The sequence below is a fragment of the Taudactylus pleione genome, unplaced genomic scaffold (genome assembly GCF_031769625.1).
Source record: "Taudactylus pleione unplaced genomic scaffold, aTauple2 ptg000201l, whole genome shotgun sequence".
Taxonomy (NCBI): Eukaryota; Metazoa; Chordata; class Amphibia; order Anura; family Myobatrachidae; genus Taudactylus; species Taudactylus pleione.
The window spans coordinates 36,952,712-36,980,156 of record NW_028284603.1 but is presented as its reverse complement, the minus strand read 5'-3'; the positions used below and the strand labels follow the sequence as shown (position 1 = coordinate 36,980,156).

At 42.6% G+C, this 27,445-nt stretch overlaps 1 protein-coding gene across 2 annotated transcripts in view; it reads right to left on the bottom strand.

The window, feature by feature from the left end:
• EFEMP1 (EGF-like fibulin extracellular matrix protein 1) overlaps positions 1–27,445 on the bottom strand; it is a 114,529-nt gene that overhangs the window by 50,059 nt on the left and 37,025 nt on the right. The window contains exons 2-4 of one of the 2 annotated variants that reach the window (XM_088477325.1): positions 26,815–26,893; positions 5,347–5,395; positions 3,507–3,794 (exon numbers count right to left, since the gene is read on the bottom strand). In XM_088477325.1, coding sequence (XP_088333451.1) covers positions 3,507–3,794; positions 5,347–5,395; positions 26,815–26,892 — 415 coding nt within the window. In that variant the 5' untranslated portion in view covers position 26,893. Of the gene's footprint in view, positions 1–3,506; positions 3,795–5,346; positions 5,396–6,572; positions 6,776–26,814; positions 26,894–27,445 lie in introns of those variants that run through there. The other variant, XM_088477326.1, reaches the window with a different exon arrangement.

The window sequence follows — 27,445 nt, the reverse complement described above, 5'->3', positions numbered from 1 at the left end:
CGTAAGTCTTCTGATTGCTCTCCCAATCGCACCACACAACAGAAGGAATTGAGGGCCCAATGCAGTAGTGCACTGCTGAATGCAGATTCCCGATGGTCAGGAATCTGCGCAGGCGCTGGACCCGTACTGTGCATGTTCGCATGCAGAGCGGCAACAGACTGTCAGGGGTGGCCCCCATTTCACAAAACGCAGATGTGTCACCGCTGTTGGGGAGGAGGAAAGAGGCCAGGATCTGTGTCAGTTGACAGAGATTTCCTGGCCTCTTTCCCACATCTGCGATGGCCATGGTCACTCAGCCGGCCAGGTATCACGCAGATTATTCGATGCGTCCATTGATGCAGGTCAGATCATTAATGCATGCAGGAGGCATAACGCCTCCTGCTGCATTAACATAATAACAAGGACGGAAATTGCACAGCTACTTGTGTGCAGCTTTGCAAATCCGTCCACTACTGAATCACCCCCTGAGTGCCATTGGCCAGCTCTATTTATAGTCTAATTCCACAAAATGTGATTGTTAGCAATTTCTGAGTAAGGTCAGGGCTTGTACAAGCGTGCATGAGGCGGCGATGCTGCTTGATTTTACCGATGGTTTCACTATTCTGCTAAACATTACGGATGTGTGTAAGGTAAAGTGGGCGTCCTTATGTTGTGCTGAGTTGCATTGCGACCACAATGGATTAGCTTACTATCGCAGTTGAACTGCGTGCGTGTGAAATAATGCGATCTGTAGTGAATCAGGCTCTCTATCCACAGAACAGTTTCACGTTCCATCCAATAGCAACAAAAATAAAAATAAACCAATATAAAATGTAAAAGCAATTGAAATTATTCATATACAAATATATAATAGACTAAAAAAAATCAAAGGAGAAAGCAAGCAAGACAAAGCAAGGAAGACAAAATAATCTATTTAGTAAAATGTCATGGAGATGTACAAAACAATAAATGTCATGGAAATGGAAAATGTGAATCTTCCATACCATGTACTGTGGAGAAGAGTGGCAGAACAATAGCTATTGCAGGGGGAATAGGGGCTATGAGAACCTGGCTACAAGGTCGATTGCTGATTCGTCAATACCCTTACAGGTGCTCTTTTAAGAATACATGGGGGCCAAGCATGCACAGCTACACCCTATGTGGGCTCTCATCAGTCTCAGATCTTTCACTTAATGTATATAAATACAGATTATAATGAAGGAGGATCTGTTTGCATTCTTATAAATGTATAAGTAAGTTACATTAATTAACAATTATTTACTTTATAGTTTTAAATAGACAAAGTAGTTTACCTATTTGATATAAAAACATATAACTATCATAAGAGATAGAATTAAACATATAAATGACTTTGTTGCAATATAACAATCCAAAATGTTAATAGGTAGTTTTTGTCCAATTCCATCTTCTGGGTGAAATTTGCTGCACTGCATGATAAGTATTGATGGAAACAAGTTTGAAAAACAAGGTGGATAATTGAGTTTTCAGGCAAAATGCAATGAGACGGCTGTAGCTTAGAAACCAAGACAACAAAATATTGGTTTCTCTAAGCATGAAATATTACTTATTAAATGAGACAAATATCTAAATAAACAAACAAATAAATACTTGTGCATTATATACACAGTGGTCACATTCTTAACCACTTAACTGACGATTGAAATTGTCATTGTTTTTTTATGAGTGAATTAGGTGAGAAACATATATTTCAACTTATCCAAAATGATTTCAGAAAAAAAAACCAAATATATATTTTATACATATATATATATATATATTTTTTTTTTAGTATTTGTAAAAAATATAGTTTTTTCAAACATTGGAACACCACCACAGCAAGGGTTAGGGTTACTGTGGTTAGTATTAGAGTTAGGGTTAGACTGCGGTTAGTATTAGAGTTAGGGTTAGACTGCGGTTAGTATTGGAGTTAGGGTTGGACTGCAGTTAGTGTTAAGGTGCATACACACGGTACGATCTGTACCACCAACGACTTGAAAGATATCTTTCAAAGATATCGTTCATAGATATCATTCAAAGATCTTTCAAAGAAATCTTTCAGTGAGTCATCCTGCCACATCTCTGAACAGGCAAAGTTGATGATATCGTCCAAGTTGGCCGGCATGGATGGACGATGAAAGATATCGTTAACGTTCATGCGGGAACGCGCATCGTTGGTTGATCGTTCACTGCATAAAAATTAACAATATGAATGATTTATCGTTGAACGATATCGTTATCGTTAATATCATTCAGGAAAATCGTCCCGTGTGTATGCAGCATTAGAGTTAGGTTTAGGGTTAGGCTGCATGTGCGGTTATTGTTTGAGCTAGGTTTAGTGTTAAACTGCGGCTATTGTTAGAGTTAGGTTTAGGGTTAGGCTGCGGTTAGTGTTAAAGTTAGGGTTAGACTGTGGTTAGAGTTAGGGTTAGGCGGCGGTTAGTGTTAGGGTTAGGATTAATGTGCGGTTATTGTTAGAGCTAGGTTTAGTGTTAAATTGTGGTTATTGTTAGAGTTTAGGGTTAGGCTGCGGTTAGTGTTAGGCTGCAGTTAGTGTTAGGGTTAGGCTGCGGTTATTGTTAGAGTTAGGATTAGGGTCAGGCTGCGGTTAGTGTTAAGCTGGGTACACATTTAACGAGGTTTACCCAGCCGACCTATGGTGCGATGGGACCCGGAGCCGGGAGTGACAGCGTGGCAGCAGGGGCCATGCTGCATTCGGCAGCATGGCCCTTGCTGATGTCGCCCGTCGGACCTGCATGTAAGTCTGACGGGCGATGTCGCTGACAATGCATGGGAGCGCGCATCATCAGTGACATACATGAGGGTACATACTAGACGATGTGCCCAATATGTTGTCCGATCTGGCTGGATCGGACGACAGATCGTCTAGTGTGTACCCGGCATTAGAATTAGGTTTTGGGTTAGGCTACAGTTAGTGTTAGGATTCGGTTGCAGTTATTGTTAGAGTTAGGATTAGGGTTAGGCTGTGGTTATTGCTAGAGGTAGATTTAGGGTTAGAGTTAGGCTGCGATTAGTGTTAGAGTTAAGTTCAGGGTTAGTCTGCGGTCAGTGTTAGAGTTAAGTTTAGGGTTAGGATGTGGTTAAAGTTATGTTAGGGTTAGGACTCAAACATTTTTTAAACACTATGTCAACATGCCGACTGTCGACATGTACAATATCGACATAATGACCGTTCAGTATGTCAATATGCTGGTGTTGACATACTGAATATTGGAATATCATACCACACCCGGCAAATTATGACCACAGACCTTCAGTAAGGCCCATTCTACACAGGAAGTGGAAAAAAAATTGTTATCATGCATTGTATTATTAGTATAAAGTAAATTGGCTGCTGTCATTGTAACTTTTATCGCAGTAATAAAACATGAGAATAGGCCTTTATGATTTTCACCCATGGGCAACTATACAATACATACCAATATGATAAGAGGTTTGACATTCACTTTAGGTACTCTTTGAAAATGTGTGCCAAATACTTTTCTTACCTTGGCACAAATTTTGTGCATTGAGTTCATAGCCGGCGGCACACTGCAACAGCTGTCCTGAGCTAGGTACATTTCTTTGTATATCTGGAGGGTTAATGGGTCTGTCTACATAAGTGTTCTGGCTGTTGGTATGTTGTGATCCAGATGGCTGTGATGCTATGGCATCTTCTTGCCCATTATTTACCAATATTTGTGCTGATCTTGGGAGACATAAGTATCCTCCATAATGGTTAACACATTTCATTCCTCCTTTGCAGGGTTCTTGCATTATTCCACATTCATCAATATCTGTAAAACAGAAGAGCTTACAATAACAATACAATAACATAAGATCCCTTATTGTATATTATGAGTTGGAGAAAGGTCACATAGGAGTCCTGTGCCATTGTGTACAGCAGGGATGGGGAACCTCAGGCCTTTGGTCTGTATAAAGCCTGAGGAATCATTTGGTCTGGCAATCGGAGCTTTTCGCTGCTAGCCTCATCTGGCTAGCAGAGTGCCTAGAATGGCACCCTGCAGCCAGAATCTATGCACAAGTGCCGGATGCTTCAGACGGTCACACCGCTGCCCTTACAGCTACAGAGAGTATCCTAAGGATGCTCCAGGCATTGCTGTAATTACCTGCACTTTTTTGCCCCGCCCCCATGTGGCGTCACATGGGGGCGTGGCCTGCATCATGCCTGCGAATAATGTTATATATATTAAACTGGCCCTCGGCAGAAAAAAGGTTCCCCACTCCTGGTGTACTGCATAATTACAGACTTTGCTGCCCTCTCCTCCAGGAGGGGGCAGCCAAGTCGGCACAGAGGGGGCATGATGGCCAGGAAAGTTGGAGGTGCAGCGGAGGTGCAGGGGACAGTGTCATCGTGGCCCTGCCCCCCGCTATACAGTGCTGAAAAAACAGACATTGTATAGCAGGAGTGGGGCTATGATGACACCATTTAGCACATATCGCTTCATCACCCCCCTGGACTGGCTCTGTAAGAGGGCGGCCGTGGTGGTGGTGGGGGGCAAAGTGTATAGTAAAAACAGCAAGACTTCAGAAAACCCATTCAAAGCAGAGAACCTAAACCTAAATGACGTGATGATGATGATGTTGCCAACCAGTCATAGACCCCTACTCTGGTTATTATTATTATTTTTTAAACACTGCAACATATATATTTATATAGAAACTTCAGAGAAGCGGAACTCCTCAACATGTGCAAGCTCTGCAATAAATACCTAAAATCCGTTGCCTTCCAATTTGCTGTGCATGTAGTGCAGAGAAATTATGATCTATCCATAATGGCGGCACTCAGGAAAGAAGACAGACTCGCAAGGTGAGTGACCAACGTTTCAATGCTGTATTTGCATCCTGACGAAAATGCACGACCCAATAAAGCATTAAAACGTTGGTCACTCACCTTGCGAGTCTGTCTTCTTTCCTGAGTACCGCCATCATATATATATATATATATATATATATATATTAGGGATGTGCAGGCTCGGATAGGTTCGAGTTTGCACGTGGAGTTCGGATTTTTCCCTCCAAAAAAACGGAACTCAGAACGAGGCAAAACGTCATCTTACATGGACGAACATCATCATTCCTGGACAAAAGACCAGGAATGATGATGTTCGTCCATGTAAGATGACGTTTTGCCTCGTTCTGAGTTCCGTTTTTTTGGAGGGAAAAATCCGAACTCCACGTGCAAACTCGAACCTATCCGAGCCTGCACATCCCTAATATATATATATGTGTGTGTGTGTGTAGAAAATGCAAAAATGCATGCAGAAAATGCATGCAATGTGTATTATAGTAACAAGCAAGAAAATACCAGAACACTATGAAGGTTACCTTTGCATTGCTGTCGTAGCGGGTCCCACTCATAACCGTCAGTGCATTGCTGTGTGGGAACAGAGCATTAATGTAGTTATTATTTTTTCAGGTATTACAGTCATCAATTTTGACCAATAAAATTGACTGTCACGAATAGGTCTTATGATTTAAGTCTTTTGAATCAAAGTGATCCTACATTATATTTCATAACTCTGCGCCATCAAGTCACATAGCTGATATTTCTGCTCTGCAATGACTTATGTAACTGCTCATTTCTTTTTAAAAAACTAATTTCCAAGCTTTCATTTTCCAAACTACATGCACATTTTTTGTCCAAGTTTATACTCCTGTTGAGTTGCCTTGTTTTCTTGTTGAAAAGTAATATCCACCGAATCTGGCATACAGATGTTGGTCAGCGATCGGTTTAAAGGTTCATTGCACTTAAGGGAGTAAAACAAAGTTCACTAGATCAACTGTTTTATTACTGTACGTTTATTTGTATGTTCTCCAGATTTAGTGCTTTGAATAAGATTTTAGTTGGAGAAGGTATATATATATATATATGGTATATATATATATATATATATATATATATATATATATATCGAGTATTTTGTCTTATAATTGTATAGTTTTATTAAACAACCTTACGTTGTATGTTACGTTTTATATATATATATATACACTGTAGATGTATATATATATATATATATATATATATACATACATATGTAGTGGGCTATTTGGGTATACAGGAGGTTAATTCGGAATGGACCCATATATCTATGATAAAACCAACATAGGGAGCGTTTAGTTAGGGTATAGGATATAAGTTAGCTACACAGTAAAATATAAAGTTAAATATGAAGATTAATATGTTCATAGGTTGTATAGATGTATTTATATAGACATGTATAGTATGTGATTTGTCTACTTTGTACAGGGAGGCAGAAGTCATGGCCAGAGCCTGTGCACACAGGGTAGGGGCTAATGGTATAGGAAGGTACTAGAAGGAGCTCGAGGAGACCCAGGGCTCGTGACTTAGGCGGGAGAGGAGAGGAGCAAGGCGCGTGGCATTTAGGGTGATATAGGGCAGAGGCAGCGGCGGTAAGGGTGAGACTGCTGTTCCCCCATGTGAGCTCAGGCTGGGTCACTCCCCGGTGCTGCTTGAGAGTAAGGAATAGTAACGGCAGTGGTCGGGAGCCCTAGACCTGAAGCCAGAGTGGACTGGTGTAGGCTGTTACCTCGGCAGCCATCGCTGATCTCCGGCGGGTGTTGAAAGGAGGAAGAGGCATATCAGCGAGTGGGCAGGCCTATGTCCTCCGGTCCCTGCCCTGAGGTGACGCGCAGCTTGGAGAGGAAAGGAGGCGTGCCAGTGGAGAAATCAATAAGCGACAGCAGTAGGAGCCTGGCTGATAGCAGTGTGTTGTCAGGGTATAGCCAGTGCTAGTAAGCTGAACTGTCCGCTGTCCTCACTGACTTCAGCCTGCCATGATCTATAGTGCAACATTTCTGTTCTCGGAGGGAATGTAAGTAAATTAACCCTACAATGCACCTGCAAGCAGCAGTTGTAAATCCAGCAGCCAGTCAGTAATTAGAAGTGGGCTGGAGAAACAGTCCAAAGGATTCCTTACTACCCTTGCGGCACTGATTATAGTTAACAGGATATATTACCCAAAGGTTAGGTCAGTCAGTGTAAACTAACATACTTATAAGGAACGTTGTGGGAGAAATATTATCAGTATTCAGTGCACTGAGGCATCAGATCGTCAACCAGATGCAAGGTATTCATATATATCTATACTGTATAATGCAACAGAGTAACTCATTCTCCATCCAAAGATTCAGGAGCTTCAACATAAATGGTTTGGGAGAGTAATTACAACCAGAGACTGTGATAGATTCAAAGTTGCTATTCTACAGCTCATCGATAAGGGATTATTAACCATTTCACATAAAATCTTGGTGCTTTGACTTCTGTCTCTTTATTTAAGTCTGTAACTATATATACTTTTGGGGAAGGAGTTCCAAGCCTTTATTGATTGCATTACAGCCTTTGGAGAGCTATATGTTATCTACTTACAAAGGGCTGTACTATTTATTGGATTCACTGCATGGAAAGCTTAGACTGAGCTACTGTAATTAAAACAGACAATGAGGGATTTCTCCTGAACTGTTACATATATATCCACAGAATTAGCGGCGGCACTCAGGTCAATAATCAGGATAATAGAAGCAGAAGGTACACCAACGTTTCGATGTTTGTTACATCTTTTTCAAGGTACAAATACATAAAACCAGCTCACCTTTATAGCTACCACCATCACCGCATGTGTCCTACGGCGTCGCCGACCCGGAAACAGACGCCCACATATGACGTCAGTACACCCGGCCGGTAGCCATAGAAACAATATAACAAAAGCAAAAATACATGTGACCAATAGCCAGCAATACGGCTATCCTAAAAACTGCTACAATAAATGACATAAATAAAAGCACAACATCAGAAACATATAGCGCATCATCATATGGAATCAATAACAAAAGTTATTTAAAATACAATACACAAAACAGGATAATTTTCACATAAAGCAATGCAATCCTAGGGATTCATTCAGCCCTCTAGGTGACAGGGTCCCCAACCTATAAATCCATTGGGCCTCACATCTAAGTCATTTAAGTGAGCGATCACCACCCCTTATAGACAGGGGAACATGATCAATGATAATATAGCGAATCGAAGGTAAACTATGACCCGCCTGTAAAAAATGACGGGCCACAGGTTGATCACTCTGCCCCGTATCCAAGGCCCCCCGAATAGCGGAGTGATGTAATGCCATACGCTCCCTGAGGGTTCTGTCAGTCTTACCGACATAACACAACCCACAGGGACACGTGATCATATAGACAATGAACTTAGTAGTACATGTAACTCTATGCCGTATGGAAAAATGTTTACCACTAAAAGGGTGGCAAAAGCTATCTCCTACTGTCATTTTTTACAGGCGGGTCATAGTTTAGCTTCGATTCGCTATATTATCATTGATCAATTATCCTGTTTTGTGTATTGTATTTTAAATAACTTTTGTTATTGACTCCATATGATGATGCGCTATATGTTTCTGATGTTGTGCTTTTATTTATGTCATTTATTGTAGCAGTGTTTAGGATAGCCGTATTGCTGGCTATTGGTCACATGTATTTTTGCTTTTGTTATATTGTTTCTATGGCTACCGGCCGGGTGTACTGACGTCATATGTGGGCGTCTGTTTCCGGGTCGGCGACGCCGTAGGACACACGCGGTGATGGTGGTAGCTATAAAGGTGAGCTGGTTTTATGTATTTGTACCTTGAAAAAGATGTAATAAACATCGAAACGTTGGTGTACCTTCTGCTTCTATTATCCTGATTATTGACCTGAGTGCCGCCGCTAACGCTGTGGATATTGTGGACTCCTTGACGGAACTCCTGCGGAGGGCACCATGGACTGTTGATGGTTTTATTGCGAGTGTGCCGCCTGACTGGAATATATATATATATACTATATATATATATATATATATATATATATATATATATATAGTACTTGTAGGTCCACACTCACGTCACTGTATTCAAAAATGCTGGGGTAGCAACCTTTAGAGAGCACAGCAGCTCCAAGTGCATAGAATCAAATAAGCTGCACTCACCAGACTTGAACTGTAGAAAATGGGTTCTTTAATCACAGGAAATTAATTGCAGAATGTAATCGATATTTCGGTCCTCACTGTGACTTTTGTCGAGATACAATAATAGTACATCAGTTTCCCCACCCCCTTTAAATATACCTGCACATAATTGAATGAGCACACCCCTCATTAATTAGTGCACACCCATTAACAACATTTTTTAAAACCAACAAGCCGTAGTTCTGAACAACCAATAAGCCTAGATAGCCTGATAAATATTATCTGCACAATCACCTAGTCAGCTGTCCTTACCGTGGGGAATCGGGGAAAACACCACACAGTAGGTAGTCGTGCACTCTACATAGAGGAAATCCCATCTATCACAGTGGGGTGCGGGCGCTCCACAGTGGAATGCAAATGGAAGGAGCACCTAGGTAACCCGGATATATCACATTACTACTGCCCATGTAGCTCAAGTCTTGTAGGAAACAGAAATACATGCGTTCCACAGTAAAACGCAAACAGAAGGGGCACCTTGGTAACCCAAACATAAACATTTTAGTATCCCCCAATGCGTCAGGACTGCTCTCTCAATAGCATCTGACAGGCATAAAGAAACAGTACAGTCTGCATTGTAAAGCCAAAGAGATATATGCATTGTGCACAGTATTATCACTAATAATACACTGTCCTGTAGAAATCACACCCAGATATTCATAATTCACCCAAGTCAACAACTATAAAAAAATGTGAACATTAACATTTTTGTGCACAATAGAGTGTTTAGTTAGAATACAGACACATGTTATAACATGACTAAAAATAAAAATTTAAAAATAAATAGATATGGTCACAGACCGTATAATGAGCCAAAATCATAAAATAATAAACAACTATAAACTAAATACAGAAAAAAAATAAAATAAAAAAAAAAGAGAAGAAAACAACTCCATCACGAGCCACATGTTATTGGGCCATATACGAAAATGGTGTAGGAAGATATTAATCCAAAAAGATCCCAAAATGTATTGATTCGTTCAGTCCTCATGGTCATAACATATTCAATTCATAGCTCCATCTAGCTTCCCTGCGGAGCAACATCTTCGCCCTATAGCCTCCTCTGGTAGGTGGTGGTATCCAGTCTATTATCATGCATCTGAGTGTAGCGAGCAGGTGTTGGGCATTGTCAAAGTGCTTTGCTATAGGCTTATCCATCACACCAGATGTCAATGCAGATCTGATGGACAATCTGTGGTTTGCCATCCTTTCCCGAAAAGGACGAATCGTCTTTCCTACATACACATAGGAGCATGGGCAACTTAAGATATAGATAACATGGTCCCAAGTACATGTAAAACTGTGTTTAATTTTTACTCTCCGGCTAGTGTTTGGGTGATGAAACGAATCTCCAGCAGTCATACTCCTGCATGTAGTACGGTTAGTACATCGAAAACATCCCATTTTGTTAGATGAAAACTACATCGCAGTACTTTGTGAATGGTACAATTCTGGTCGTAGTAAAAGGTCTTTTAGATTCGGGCCTCTTTTGTAACTAATCAATGGAGTCTTGGGAAGACATTCCTTAAATATTGGGTCAGATGCTACCACTTGCCAGTGTTGCTTAATGGCTTTCCTAAGTGAAGGACCTGCTGTGTCAAAAGTAGTTGTAATTACAAAGGGATCTTTAGACATCAGGGTTTTGTGTATCTTGGGTAACAAATAGAGTATATGACAGATTGGAAAATCACTCCTCAAAACATCATTTGTTACATGGTCTATCCAATTGTTACCCAAGGCTAAATCTAGCAACGTATCTAGTTTGTTTTCTGCCCATGACATTACGGCATAGTTAACGAGTTAATAGTTAATGAGCTCAGCTTGTTCCTGCTGAAAAATAGCACTGTATATATATATATATATATATATATATATATTAATATACATACACATATATACACACACACATACAGTAAATATATATATATATATATATATACATATATGTGTGTGTGTATGTGCGTGTTTATGTGTCTATATATTAGAGATGTGCGTGGACCACCATGGTTTGGTTTTGGTTCTAATTCATCATTGTGTTTTGGTTTTGATTTTGGCAAAACCAATCTCAAGTGTCATGGTTTGGATTTAATTGTGGATTCCCTAAAAATCTATATAAGTCTATAAAAACAGCTAAAATCATGTAATGTGGACCTTAGTTACAATCCAAAACTCGAGTTCGGTTTTTAAAACCGAGTTCCGAACTCACAGCAGACCCCCTAAGTTCGAGTGCATTTCCGGAAAACCGAACAGCACATCTCTAATACTGTACTGTATATATGTATTTAGCTGTAAATATATTTGTAATGGGGCTATTGTAATGACATTTTCACCAAATGTCAGCAACAGCCCATGCAATCCACACATGCAAAAAAACCAAACCATAGATGTCCATAAATTAAGTTATGTGTAATAATGTGAAATGACACAGGGAAAAAGTATTGAACACACTTACTGCAATTTATTTAATACTTCGTACAAAAGCCTTTCTTGGTAATGACAGCTTCAAGACTCCTCCTGTATGGAGAAACTAATTGCATGCATTACACAGGTGTGATTTTGGCCCATTCTTCCACACAATCAGTCTTCAAATCTTGAAGGTTCCGTGGGTCTCTTCTATGAACTCTGATCTTTAGTTCTTTTCATACTGTAGATTTTCGATTGGATTCAAGTCAGATGATTGGCTGAGCCAGTCTAGCAACTTTATTTTCTTTCTCTGAAACCAATTGAGAGTGTCCTTGGCTGTTTGTTTGGGATCATTTTCTTGCTGAAATGTCCACGCTTGTTTCATCTTGAGCATCCTGGTAGATGGCAGCAGATTTTTATCAAGAATGTCTCTGTACGCAAGTACTATAAGCTGAAAAACAGCCCCACACCATGATGTTCCCACCTCCAAACTTCACTGTTGGTATGGTGTTTTTGGGGAAATGTGCAGTGCCATTTTTCCTCCAAACATGGCGTGTATTATGGCATCCAAAGAGTTCAATTTTGGCCTCATCTGACCAGACTATATTCTCTCAGTTTTTCACAGGCTTGTCCAAATGTTGCGCAGCAAACTTTAAACGAGCTTCAACATGCTTTTTCTTCAGCAATGGAGTCTTGCATGGTGAGCGTGCATACAGGCCATGGCGGTTGAGTGCATTACTTATTGTTTTCTTTGAAACAATTCTACCTGCTAATTCCAGGTCTTTCTGAAGCTCTCCACAAGTGGTCCTTGGCTCTTGGACAACTCTTCTGATAATTCTTTTCTCTCCTCAGAAATCTTGTGAGGAGAAATCCTTCTGTAACCAATGCCATCAGTATGTTTTGCAACAATACAGTTGAGAAGGTCTTGAGAGAGCTCTTTGCTTTTACCCATCATGAGATGTTTCTTGTGTGACACCTTGGTAATGAGACACCATTTTATAGGCCATCATTTGGGACTGAACCATCTTATATTAATTTGCACTGACAAGGGGCAGGATTGCTTTCTAATTACTGATAGTTTTTAGCTGGGTTATTGGCTTTCCATGCCTTTTTGCTCCTTTCTTCATGCGTTTAATACTTTTTCCCCGTGTCATTTCACATTATTACACATAACTTAATTTATGGACATCTATGGTTTGATTTATTTGCATGTGTGGATTGCATGGGTTGTTGCAGACATTTGGTGAAAATGTCATTACAATAGCCCCATTACAAATATTGTTACTGAGAAAACTGATGATGTGTTCAATACTTATTTTACCTGCTGTATATCTATATCTATATATATATATATATATATATATACATTCATTGTTTTTAAATACTAAATTTATGATGCATGTGTTATACTTTCTAGCATGATATCATACCTCATAGCAAATAACAGAGTGGAAACGCCTAGAACTGAAAATAATAACCCCACATTAAAGGAGACTGGAAATCCTCAGCAGCATGATATACCTGGCCAAAGAAGCTCACATCAAACCCTAGGACCCCTTTTCACCCATATACAACCAACTACTGGCAGGTAGATTTTATAAACATTGCAAAGCAACTGGGATCTCCATTCTTTTTAAGCAATGAAAACATCAGTACACTATTTTCACCCAGACATGCATTATTTTACAGAATAAGTGGTATGAGCAGTTTCCATGGTTACATGATTTGTTTGGGCTGTTGCTGCCATCAAGCAACTTTAATGAAAGCGTAACTAAATGTGCATTGATTTTCTTTGTAGATTAATCAGATGTTTTCAGCAAAGTCTTTACATGATGAGATAGTGATGCTTATCTTTGTTGGCCTGGGAAACAAAAATAACCATGCCCTCTAATATAAAGGCTTTGCTGGAAAGTACAGATGACAGCTTGAACGGAAATCAACACATTTAGTAAAAATCACCAGATAACATATACAAGTAAAAAAATCTAAAAGTCATCCATAATTATACTTTATTCTAATGAATTAAAATGTCAGCATTGGCATCAGGAAAACCTTAATTAATTTTATTTTATTTAACATATTAATGAATGTATGCTCCTATATCTGTAGTATATAAGTAAATGCTGAAATCCAGCTGACTCATTTGCATGATACATGCTCATAGAATTATTAAACACACTATAAATTCATCTGCAGAGCAGCTGAATTAGCCTATTTGCCATCGCCCGGGAGTTCTCCAGAATCTGGTAATGATATTTCTGTTTTTTATGACTCATCTCTCTTTTGGGATCGATGGGTGAGGTCTGAAGAAAGATGGGTTTGAGAAAGCTTTATAAAGATACACATTAAAACTTGAAACTCAGAAAAGATAATTTAGTCAGCCCCATCTTTTGACTGATTATTTCATTAACTATGGATCATGTACTAATTTACTTACTGTGATATTTTTGGTCATAAGTCATTAATATGTTTGATTTATTATGTATAACAGAACCTTGGGCTTCTCCTTTTACGCCTATCCACTCAGAATGCTTCTCCATTAACACTATAATTACTGGCTTCTGGAACTCCTCCTGACCAGATACTGTATATACACAGTGGTCTCCATTTCATCTCTAAGACTTGGAGCAGACAAGAAGGTGGAGTTAGACTTCTCCTTCCCCAATGTTGTACAGTACTGTATATCCACAATTCTATGTTCCATCACTCATGTTTCCATCATTTGAAGTACATCTGGATTTTCAACTCAGTGCCTCACTCTGGGGGGTTTCTACATCTATCTATCTATCTATCTATCTATCTATCTATCTATCTATCTATCTATCTATCTATCTATCTATCTACAGTCTCTCACTCTCTGGGTTGTTTCTATATCTATCTATCTATCTATCTATCTATCTATCTATCTATCTATCTATCTATCTATCTATTTATCCATCCATCCATACCTCTCTGGGGGGGGGGGGGTTCTGCGTATCTGCCATTTGGGCCTTAAGGTCCTTGCAAAAGCAACAAGGCCCTTTGGACCTTGTTGGATGTTGCCCTTTTGTTGCTGGTTGCAAAGGGGCCCCATAACAGTTCAAACTTCAGGGCCCCAAAAATGTAGATCCGCAACTGATTGTGATAACTGTATTGATCTTGCTTTCTCTAAGTTTTGTTAAGTTTGTGATTTCTTTAACCACTTAACTACCAGAATCGTGCTCCAGAATGCCGTGCATACAATATCCTGGAACGCATGCACCGAGGACCAAAGTGTGAGGCGGGGAACTTAGTCCTCCCCCAAGCACTATATGTCTGAACTTTGCAAGTGCAGAGAGTAGCTGCAGCCAGGGGGGGGGGCTGATAATCAGTCCACCCTCAGTGGGGATGGGGGAAGGGTAAAATAAAGTAAAATGACACTCGAGGGGGTGTAAAATAATAAAATAAATTATACTGGTTACAGGGGAGAAGAAGGTGTCATGGTGTATTGCATCCAAAATGCAATGAGTAGTGCATCCCGCCCCTTGTCACTTACAGGTTCTCCTCTTCCACTTTACACTTCCTGGCATTGAACTCTTCTAAACCCCCTCATACCTGCAGGAATCTGAGGCCCTGATTCAGAGCCGGACGCTCTGACAGAGCGCTGGCTCTAAATCAGGGCTGGCCTTCTTGTTTTTAAGAGCGGCCTCCTGGCCGCTCGCATAGCTTTGGGTGACCACCCACAGCTATAGCGAGCGGCCATGAAGATGGTCGCGATGGTCAAGACCAACGCGACATCGGGCTTGCGATGAGACCCTTGTGGTAGGGTCTCGTTGCCGCAAGCCCAAGAGAGATTTCGGCTCTCACAGAGCCGAAATCTCTCCCACTGACATCACTCGTGATGTCAGTGGGGCCGCCCCCAAACAGAGGCGTTCACATGGGAACGCCTCCGTTTGGGCAGCCACTCCCCCGGCCCGCCCACCAAAGGGGGCGTGCTGTCACTCAACATCGACAGCACGCCCCCTTTGGTACGAGACCCGGAGCGACGGTTTGCCTGTCGCTATCCGGGTCTCGCGCATGCACACGATGGAGCCGGCTCCATCGTGCGCATGCACACTGGGCCACCAACGACCCGCTTGCGAGCGCATAGCGCTCGCAAGCGGGTCTGAATCAGGCCCACGGTTCTATTAATTGTCAACACCTCTGTAATAACTTCTCTCCCTAGTTTGTACATTCTCCTCTACTGACCTGGCAGTACAATGTCTCAAACTAAGCCTAGCAACAGCCCTTGATCAAGTGGCTTCAGCTACTCATTATTCTCAGTGCTGGCCAAGATATCAGTTGTGGCACAAGAACATGATGTTTTCAAAAACTTTCATGCAAAGAAATAAAACATTGCACAAGTTTGGTACTTCTAATGACTGCTATATACCAGTTTTACAGAAATGCTCTGGAGACTGCCCAAGCAAACATACTTCCAATCTCTCATCTCCTCTAAAGCTGGGTACACACCATACGATGGTGTGAACTTGCCATGTGGCGACCGATGTAACGATATATCGCGTGCACCGTACACAGGGGGTCGTTCAGACCCGCTCGTGAGCAAAGGACACTCGCAAGCGGGTCGATGTTGTGCGAATGCGCATGCGCACGACGGAGGGAGCTCCGTCGTGCGCATGCGCGAGACCCGTCGAGCGACGAGGAATACGTCGCTCGGGGTCTCGCACCAAAGGGGGCGTGCTGTCGATGGTGAATGACAGCACGCCCCCTTTGGTGGGCGTGCCGGGAGCGTGGCTGCCAGACGGAGGCGTTCCCGTGGGAACGCCTACCGTCTGAAGCCGGCCCCACTATGTCTCTGTGACACAGCTGCACCGCGTGTGTAGCGCCGTTCGGTCAGCACTACACACTGCCAAACACACAGCCGCCGGAGCCGGCAGCTGTGTGTTTGTTGTAATCAGCAGCAGATGAGAGTCTGTCAGACTCTCATCTGCTGCTGCTGCTCCCACTGCGGGAGCCATCTTCCAGCTCCCGCAGTGGGTAATGGGAGAGACGTCGTCATGACGACGTCTCTCCCACAATGCAAAGCGGGCGGAGGAGCCAGTAGCAGCGTCGAGACCAGGAGCGAGGTTTCAAGTAAGTGTTTTGTTTTTTGTTTTTTTTATTACATCTCTCTCTACTGGGGGGGCTACTACTGGGGGCAGTACCAGGGGGGGGATTACTACTGGGGGCACTACCAGGGGGGGGATTAATACTGGGGGCATTACCAGGGGGGGATATTGCTACTGGGGGCACTACCAGGGGGGGTTATTACTATTGGGGGCACTACCAGGGGGGGATTAATACTGGGGGTACTACCAGGGGGGGTATTGCTACTGGGGGCACTAGCAGGGGGGGTATTACTACTGGGGGCTCTACCAGGGGGGTATTACTACTGGGGGCACTACCAGGGGGGTATTACTACTGGGGGCACTATCAGGGGGGTATTAGGGGCACTACCAGAGGGGGAATATTACTACTGGGGGCAGTACCAGGGGAGAGATACTACTAGTAGCTGCTGCATTTCCACCCTAGGCTTATACTCAAGTCAATAAGTTTTCCCAGTATTTTGTGGTAAAATTAGGTACCTCGGCTTATATTCGGGTTGACTTATACTCGAGTATATACGGTAAGTATCCCCTGAATGTGTGTCTGAATGTGTGTACAAGGGACCACAGCAGATTTTCGGAGATATCTGCTGCAGGCCTCTATTTTTGACCACAAGAGCAGCCCCCATAGATTTTAATAGGGGCTGCTTTATTGCCAAATTGACTAAGCTGAGCTTGGCCCTGGTAGCTATTACCATTGTTAGATGTTGTTAGCCATTATAGCCATGCAGTAAAGGCAGCGCTGGGTTCCCAAGCAGAAGGGTAGTGATCACATCACTTCTAACACATCACAGGCACGGGCTCTTTCTCCTGCATGTGTTTGTTCATACATTCAGGCAAATAATTTCTTGTAAGCAGCGATAATAAATATGACCCTGTATGTCTTTCTGCCATTTCATCTTGGAAGTTCTCTCGCCACCTCAAACTCAATCTTTCAAAGATGAAGCTAATTAACTTATTGCTGTTCTTTGCCAGACTATTAACCCTACAATGTATTTTGACTGCAACAGTTAAACTAATTTTCTTTGCAAAATCTCTTTTCTCTATGGCTGCTGTACTCTGTCATGCCTACTTTGGTTGGCTGGATTTTACTGGTCCGATATAAAATATTATTTCAAATGTAATTGCACCAATTCACTTGTTTTAAAATATCTCCAAACTTGACCTCTGCACATAATCTGCATCTCCCAACCACACTCATTACCTCTTACAAAGAGACTTTCCTCTAGCCTCCTCACACCTAGAATCTCAGCTCCTCAGGCAAGCTTAGTAAATTCCCAAACCCATTATAGACTCCTCAGGCTATTCCAACCAGCGCTCTAAACAGATTACTTGGGCCTGATCTTGTCTTTTGGCTGTCGCACATCTGTGACTTTATACTAAGCCCTCCCCTGATGTACATCCGTGCATATGAATGTGCAAGGACGGAGACAGTTTGAGGGTCTACTGATACTCAAATACAGCTTGGTGCGTCTTTAAACACCACCATCAGTCGCATCATCGTAACTTGCATCAGTCCTGTAGTAGGTGCAGATTTGCTGTGTGAGTAAGGTCTCCAATGTGAATGATGAGGCGTCTGTACCTGCGGCACTTCCATAAGATGCAGCACCTCTGTGCGTCTGATTAACAACACCCCTGTCAGCGCCCAGGAACATTCAGCACATTTCCTATACATTTCTGATACCCTGCGCCTTAATCACAACTGTGCCTCGGTGCCTACACATAGTGTAACGCTTTCACCGTACGGGTTTTTAGGGTTTTTCACACACGCGCAGCAGCCATAAATTGTTTGACTCCGTGAATATCGGCATCGTGTGCATCTCTAAATCAGACCCTTAACTATATTCTCTTTCTATTATCAAACAAACTTCTTAACCCCAAACTAGGGGTGTGCACCGGCCACTTTTCGTGTTTTGTGTTTTGGTTTTGGATCTGGATCTTTCTTCGTGTTTTGGATCTGGATTGGTTTTGCCAAAACCACCCTTCCGTGTTTTGGTTTCTGGGTTTTGTGTTTTGGATCTGTATTTTTTTAAAAAAAAGCATAAAAACAGCTAAAATCACAGATTTTGTGGGTTTTTCTGCTCCTATGCTATTATTAACCTCAATAACCTTCATTTCCACTCATTTCCAGTCTATTCGGAACACCTCACACCTCACAATATTGTTTTTATGGCCAAAAGGTTGCACCGAGGTAGCTGGATGACTATGCTAAGCGACACGAGTGGGCGGCACAAACACGTGGCCCATCTAGGAGTGACACTGCAGTGGCAGACAGGATGGCAGTTTGAAAAACTAGGCCCCAAACAGAACATACTGCAAAGAAAAAAAAGAGGTGCAAGATGGAATTGTCCTTGGGCCCTCCCACCCTCCCTTATGTTGTATAAATAGGACATGCACACTTAACAAACCAATTATTTCAGCGCCAGCGTCTGCCACATGACTGTGGCTGAAATGATTGGTTCGTTTGGGCCCCCACAAAACAAGCTGGCAATTAATGTGTCCCTGCACAAACTGGTTCTACGGAGGCAAGATGTCGTCCTCATCCTCCTCATCCACCGATTCCTTGGATAAAACAGGAAAAAGGGATTTAGGTGACCCTGGACTGCTTACGGTCTGAGCCAAAGTTTCTGAACTTGACAGTAACTTTTTATGAACGCGCTGCAGGTGCCGTATAAGGGAGGATGTTCCTAGGTGGTTAACGTCCCTACCCCTACTTATTTCACCTTTACATATGGTACATATGGCAAGACAGTTGTTGTCCGGATTTGGATAGAAATATTGCAAGACCAAAGAGGTGGAATGTTTGGTCTTCTACCCAGGCATGACCGTGATGGGCTTTTTCATCCCACGGACAACAACTGTCTCCCCCGGAGCCTGATTTAAACAAACCACATCACCATCAGAATCCTCCTCGCCAACTTCCTCCTCAGCGCCAGCTACACCAGTATCCTCATCCTGTTGTACTTCAACAGTGACATCTTCAATTTGCATATCAGCAAGTGGACTGTGGGTGCTCCTTTCAGCACTTGCAGGGGGCGTGCAAATGGTGGAAAGAGCCACTTCTTCCCGTCCAGTGCTGGGAAGGTCAGGCATCGCAACCGCCACCACACTTGGACTCTCCTTGGGGATTTGTGATATCTTCTTAGAACGCACAGTTCTTCGCTGTGCTTTTGCCAGCTTAACTCATTTGATTTTTTTAGCGGGAGGAGGGCTTCCATCGTCATGTGAAGCTGAACCACTAGTCACGAACATAGGGAAAGACCTTAGCCGTTCCTTGCCACTCCGTGTCGTAAATGGCTTATTGGCAAGTTTACGTTTCTCTTCAGATGATTTAAATGTTTTTTTCAAGGTCATTTTCCTGAACTTTGTCATTTGGGATAGTATGTGCCCTCTACTATGACATTGGGCATCGGCCTTGGCAGACGACGTTGATGGCATGTTATCATCTATGTCATGACTAGTGGCAGCAGCTTCAGCACTAGGAGGAAGTGGTTCTTGATCTTTCCCTATTTTATTTTTATCGGAGAAAGTTTGGTCCTCCATTTATGTTATATTGATATATACGCGCGGCTAAGGCGCACACAAACACAGAAAATAATTTTTTATTTTTGTTGGAGACTAGTGCACTTTGTGGGTTACACCACCCTTTAAGAAATGAGCCAGCCGGCCCTTTACTTTTGGGACACAGGCGCACGCTTGGCACTACTTTGTTGATGCACGTGCGGCTACTGCGCACACAATTCACAACCACAGAAATTTTTTTTTAATTTGGTTTGGAGTGTACTTTGGGGGTTACAGCACCCTTTAACGGTCAAGCCAGCCGGCCCTTTACTTATGACACAGGCGCACGCTTGGCACTACTTTGTTGATGCACGTGCGGATACTGCGCACACAATTCACGAACACAGAAAATATTTTTTTATTTGGTTTGGAGTGTACTTTGGGGGTTACAGCACCCTTTAACGGTCAAGCCAGCCGGCCCTTTACTTATGACATAGGCGCACGCTTGGCACTACTTTGTTGATGCACGTGCGGCTACTGTGCACACAATTCACAAACACAGAAAATAATTTTTTATTTGGTTTGGAGTGTACTTTGGGGGTTACAGCACCCTTTAACGGTCAAGCCAGCTGGCCCTTTACTTATGACATAGGCGCACGCTTGGCACTACTTTGTTGATGCACGTGCGGCTACTGCGCACACAATTCACAAACACACAAAAAATATATTTTTTTTAGCACTTGGGGGGAGCACCCCTGATGGACAGAGCACCCCCTGGACAACACTTCAGCACCCCTTTAGGACTGGGACACTGCACAGGACTTTGGAGTGGACACAGCCCCTATGGACAACTGACTGCACAACACAGTCCAGCCAGCCCCTATGGACTTTGAAGTAGTGGACACAGCCCCTATGGACAACAGCAGCACAGCGCAGCACAGCACAGCACAACACTACTCTGCACTACACTACACTACACTACACAGCCCAGCCAGCCCTAACTCCCACCCTCCCTCTTCACTGTCCACAGCCGAGTGAGAAAATGGCGCCGACGCGGGTACCTTATATAGGATCCAAAACCTGCGAGACTCGGAAGGCGGGATGATGACATTTTGCCTCGATTTCAGAATCCGAGTCAGGCGGGAAAAGTCGAGCCTGACTCGGATCGGACTCGGATCGGGGGGGCTCGGGGGGGTTCGGATTTCAGAAATCCGAACCCGCTCACCCCTACCCCAAACCAATGAAGCTATGTGACTAGGAGGCTGATTTCAGAGGTGGACGCAGTGTAGATTGGTGCTATGACTTTGGGCACAGCAGATCTGAGATCTGAGTATATATGCTAATGCAGCAGGTGTCGTCATTTGTAAAAAGACACCCACTGCTGGCTGCGTCCAAAGACATGGCATCGGATCCACTGCGTGAATATTGCGTGGTCATCATCTGCGTAGCCCTGGTCATCCTGACCAGCAAAACTACTCTGCCAGGGCCAGTGAACTGCGTCCGAGGGTACAGCCATTGGCTTCAGCACACCCAGAAAAAAGGGCAGCCATGCCCCCTGATTCCTGCAACGCTCCCCCTCCCCTCCCCCAAACAGGTGCAGACTTTTGCTCACCCGACTACTGCTGCCGCACTGCACCCATTGTCACAGGACCAGATCAGCACATGCACAGTGTGGCTCCTACACTGGTACAGATAAAAAAAAATCTGAAACCTGCGTGAAAATATAATTATCTTGCACCTGTGAATCAGTCCCTAGATCACATAAACTCATGGAGAAATTTTCCAATTGAAATTTGGCTCAACCAGTAGGTAATGTTGCTCTTAAAAACATGTGTCTAACTCCTATTATCCATAGATTGTAAGCTTGCTAGTGGGAACTCTTTACATTTTTGTATTTTAATACCTAGGGGGAGATGTACAGATGTGTTCTTGCTCTTCTAGCCTCAATACGCCATGTAGCGCAATATGTCTGGGGTGACTGAACTGCCAGGTCTTGTGCAACTCTGGTAGCATTAGGCATTTTCTTCTGCTGAAAATGCATCTAAGTTGCAATGTGATGTGACTAGGACGCACCAGGAGACTGTGCTGATTCATTTGATATGCCACACTTGTATATCAGTGCGGAGTTGTAACAGGGTACATTTGCATCCTGTTCTGGCCCTGCTCCCTTAGTGCGCTGCATCATGATGTCACACAGAAAAGGTGTGACTGACAGCTCAGGTAATTGCAGCGCTGACCGGGCATCCTGAAGACGCCCGATCAGCTGTATATACTGCATATACTCCTTCGGGGCTGCAGCAGCAATCCTGGCTGCAGGGTGCCATTCCAGACAGAATGACAAGCGCCACGGGGGTTCTGGGAGGGATGCAATTAGATCACCTGGATCCCGACAGGGTTACCATACGGACACTTGGTGGTTGGTATGCTAACCCTCCCTTTCTCCCTACCCTAGCCCTCCCTCCCTGGTGCCTGAACCTAACTCCCCCCCCCCCCCTAGTGCCTAAACCTAACCTTCCCCTCCCCACATCCTAAACCTAACCCTCCCTCTTAGTGCCTAAACCTTACCCTCCCCATAGTGCCTATTCCTAACCCCTAAACCTAACCCTCACCCCCCCCACCCTGTTACTTACCTTAGGCATCCTGGTGGTCGGGATGCCGGCATTGGTATTCTGGCACCGGTAAGGTAAGCATCAGCATCCAGACCGCCGGGATGCCAAACGCATACCGTGCCCTGTGTATGTGTTTTCAAATACCTTCTGTATGTGCCAAATAGCTGGTGAAATATTGCATATACAGTGCTGTTATAAACCAATGAAACCAAAACAACAAAAGTACATTAATGTGACTGCAGTGCACATTTAGGGCCTGATTCAGAGCCGTTCGCTATTTGCGCTCGCTCGTTCAAAAACAAGGGGTGGCTATTCAAATGATCAGTTCGCAAATTGCAGTCTGTTCCCACCTCTAAGTTTGAATGAGCGAGCAAAACATACGCTCGTTTATTTGTTAAAAACGCCCCCTGGCCGCACGCACCATACGTCATGTCCGCTATTTATTAGATTAATCGAGTACATCGACCAGCGTATGAACTGCTCGCTATTCTTGTGGTTGGTTTTTGCTACCACAAACTTGCGAGCAGTTCTGGCTAGAAAATAACCCAGTGACGTGGTCAATGATGCTGCTGTATTAATTATGCACACCCATAAAACGCCCGTTTTGACCTTTAAGCACGCCTGCGTTCGGATCTCCACTCCCCATTTTCAAGCACCTTCCCCTGTTACCACCCACATACGCCTCATTCTGTCACTCAAAATAGCAGGCATTCGCTATATTGCGAGCACATGAATTTCGGCCGCACTGACTGGTTCGCGCATGCGTATAACGATCCGTACGCATGCGCAGATGTGCGAACATCGCTCGGAACGAGCGTACTGCCGCTAGCGAGTGGCTCTGAATGAGGGCCTTAGTTTTCTCTGAGTCTGTATTACTTGAAAAATTACTGAACCTTACTTTTTTTGTGTGTTTGGTTTTATCCATCCTATATCAGTATTAGAGTATAGCAGAGGAAGTGTAATACTATGGGATGTAGTCAACATCCCGGTGTGCAGGATGCCTATGGTCTGAATACTGGCGACGAAATACCGTCAGGTCGGGATCCCGGCACCAGTATCCTGACCGTCGGAATCCCAAAGGTAAGTATCGGGGTGTTAGGTGGAGGTTAGGGTTAGGTAGCGGGGTTAGGATTAGGGTTAGGCACCGGGGAGGGAGTGTTAGGATTAGGGTGCAGGGAGGGGGAGGTTAGGTTTAGGCACTAGGGGGCAAGGTTAGGGTTAGGCACCGGGGAGGGTGGGTTAGGGTAGGTGTGAAAATACTTACTATTACTTCCTATGGGTGTTGGGATTCTGGCTGTCGGGATGTCGCTGTCGGTATTCTTACCCGCGGCATCCCGACAGCTGGTATTTCATACCCAACCCCTAATACTATACACACAAATATATATATATATATATATATATACCACACTATACATGAAATTTGAGTCTCTGCATATAAATATAGATTGTAAGCTACCTCTATGTTTGTCTGTTATTACCCAATTTTGTTTTATTAATGTTTCCAATTGTGAATTGCAACTGAATATGTTGTGCTATATAAGAAACTGTTAATAAATAAATTAATAAATATAAAGTATAAATGTTTCCCATTTCCTAAATTTCACATGAACTTGCAAACTTTCCAAAGTGTTTATTCTGAAATAATATAAAAAGAAAGCTACACAATATGAATCACTCGTTCAATGCAGTATGATGAAGCCCTGGGGAAGGAATCACGCAGCAAAAGTCATGTGTGGACTGTTTTGGCAACTTCAGCTGAATGTTAAATTAGCCTCTCTAAATGAAAACATGTTTTCTTACTACGAGACCCCTGGGAGGGATGAGTGCAGTCACACGATTCTCTTTTTGGTCATAGCTATTATACATTATCTAACTTATCTTTGCTTTTCCTCACTATCATTGTGTAATCCAATGGCATCTAATTAAAACAATAGCAGTAAACAAGAAAACTCCTCCATGTTTATCCTTGGTACTCTTCCAAGAGTTACATTTAGTCATTGCATGATAATAAATAACTGAGTAAAGACCATGGGCCTGATTCTTTGAGGATCGCTATTGCGATTGCAGCTCTGTAATCGCACGCAAGTCTGCTGCGAAAATATGCTAATGAATGCAATCGCAATGCCGTCGCACTGCCAGCATAGAGACGCCCACTGCCTCCAACTACCGCTATATCACAGCCGTAATACTTTGCAAACCTACATAAACATTAGTAACATCGAGCACCATCAGTTCCTCACACAGAATTACAGCAGGCCTGACCTTACTTAGAAATTGATAACTTTGTTACATGCACTGAGTACTCAAGCTGCGTTTGCCAGTGCAGTTGCTAATTTATGCACGCCCCTGTAACGGCATACAAACGCATTGACACGCCTGCATTTCCCCAACCCCCCCCAAAATTCCTATCAATCACTCTGTGATGGGTCTGCGTGGTCACTGCGATCGCGCACACGCACTGCAATCACGCACACGCACTGCAATGCATAAGCATGCGCAGTACGCAGCAATCGGCCGTCTGCGTGCGTAATTCTAATAGCAATCTTTGCTGAATCAGGCCCCATGATCGAAATTGGGATTTTTGAGAGTTTGAGTGTCTTCACAGTTTTACAAAGAAACATATTTATATGTCTTGCAAATTATGCTGCTGTTTACCTGAACCCTGTTAATAAATTTACATTGCCGAAAATTTGCCCGGGTTTATTTAGTTTGCAAATTAGTGAAAATAATAACATCCATTGTAGAATTAGGCTAATCACAGCGCAAACATATGTCACATGTTTATAATCAATGATCAAAGTGGGAATTTAGAGAGTTCCACCTGCCCGACTTTTCGCCTACATCGCGTGTTTCGGACGCAAAAACTTATCATGCGCGTCTCCGCTTTCCGCCGCATTCAATCCTAAACAGGCGAAAACGGAAAGCGGCGAATGCAGAACAGGCGGAAAGTACAACCATACTTGGGGAAATCAGCCTTACCCCCCAAAAAACATGCACTAATATTGGGGATTAATGTAGAAGTGTTCCAATAGCCCTAATAAAACTAATTGGGATACTAAAGTTGTTTAAAATCCTTGTTATTAGCATCCTTGCAAAAGTGGTGAAGAATGGCAATAAGCAGTATTTTTTGGTGAAAATAAGTAGTCCTGTCAAATTTGGGGTACTTCAAAAATGGGTACTAGCATATTTTAATGTCTCTAAAGTGAAGTTTTAGAAAAGTCAAATTCTTCCGTCATACAAGCACCTGAAATACCAAAAACACTTGGCCCCTTCTTAGAGCACCCCCAGAGGCTTATTTCACTAGTTTTTGAAGTTGTCCCCCACTTTTGTAATTTTTGCCCCAAATTTCAAAGGCATATTTTGGGGTGTTCCTGGAATTTTTTATTTCTTTTTTGGAGTGAATTGTCCATTGGGGGATGTACCAAGGGTTTTGAGTGGTTTTCCAACATCCGCACCCCAAAATATAGATTTTACACTTTTTTTCACCTGCTATTCTGTGGAGAAAAAGTATTGCCTATTTCAGTGTCTTGACTTTTTGCATAGGCAAAAAGAGAATGGAAATGAAAACAGAGAAAGAAAAAACAGGCAAAATTTTCACAAAAAAACACAGGCAAACGGCTTTTCGCTTTGAATTGAATACGGCCCTTAATGTGTATTTTGCGAAATAGTTTTAAAAAGCATATATACATTATGGCCCTATGTCTCCCATCTCTTCCATGTCATAAAGACACATGAAATATACAGACAGACATACATAGAGACAGTAATTTTCTAAGTCATTATACTAAAGGTGCATACACACAACGATTTTTTGAACGATTATCGATAACGATATCGTTTATCGTTCAATCGTTGAAAAAATTATTCACTTTCTGAGTTAAAACGATGAACGATTATCGTTCATGCGTGTTCACGTTTGTAGTTTGTAGTTCAGTCAGACTGACCAACTGAACGATTTTCATTAAGGGAATATCCAAAAATCGTTTGTAGTTAAAAAAAATCGTACATTACACTTTAAAAAATCTGACAGATAATCTGACAGAAAATCGTTCATAAAATCATTGGTAACAAAATCGTTGTGTGTGTATGCAGCTTTATTCTTAAACTGTAATCAGTGATACAAATATTGTACTACAGTTCTTACCGTGTATGTAATGGTCTCATCAGTGTCTTGTGTTGATATTGATTGAATCAACGTAGCAAAAAACAAAATGCCCAGCATGCTGAAATTTTAAGGAAAAATAAATTATTTTTTGTTAAACAAACTTATTTCCGAGACTGCAACACCTCTGATGAACTAAGGAGTCCCAAAATCACCCAATCCTCCCTCTTATAGTTCTAATTCAAGGAGTATAACGCTAATATTAATTCAGCAGCGATACTATGTCTACCATCAATACACACTACAGTGCTGTGCAAATTATTAGACTCAAGGCCAGTTTTTTACATTTCATAGTTTTCCTGACTTACTGGCCACAACCATATACTGTAAAACCGTTTTTTGCAAAGCAATGAGGTATTTTCATGTATTACTTAAGATTCTAGGTCCTCTATTTCAAAATTTGGTAGGGAAATTTTGTCTTTTATAGGTGGCAGCTTTGGCAGAAAATAGCGTAGATGTCCTTCACTGGCCAGGCAACAGCCCAGATGCAAATCCAATGAGAATCTTTATCAACTATTAAGAATAAAACTCGAGACAAAGATGATCAACACCAAGACTGGCCTCATAGAAGAACTTATCCGAATTTGGCATACTGATGAAGACATCAAGAGAA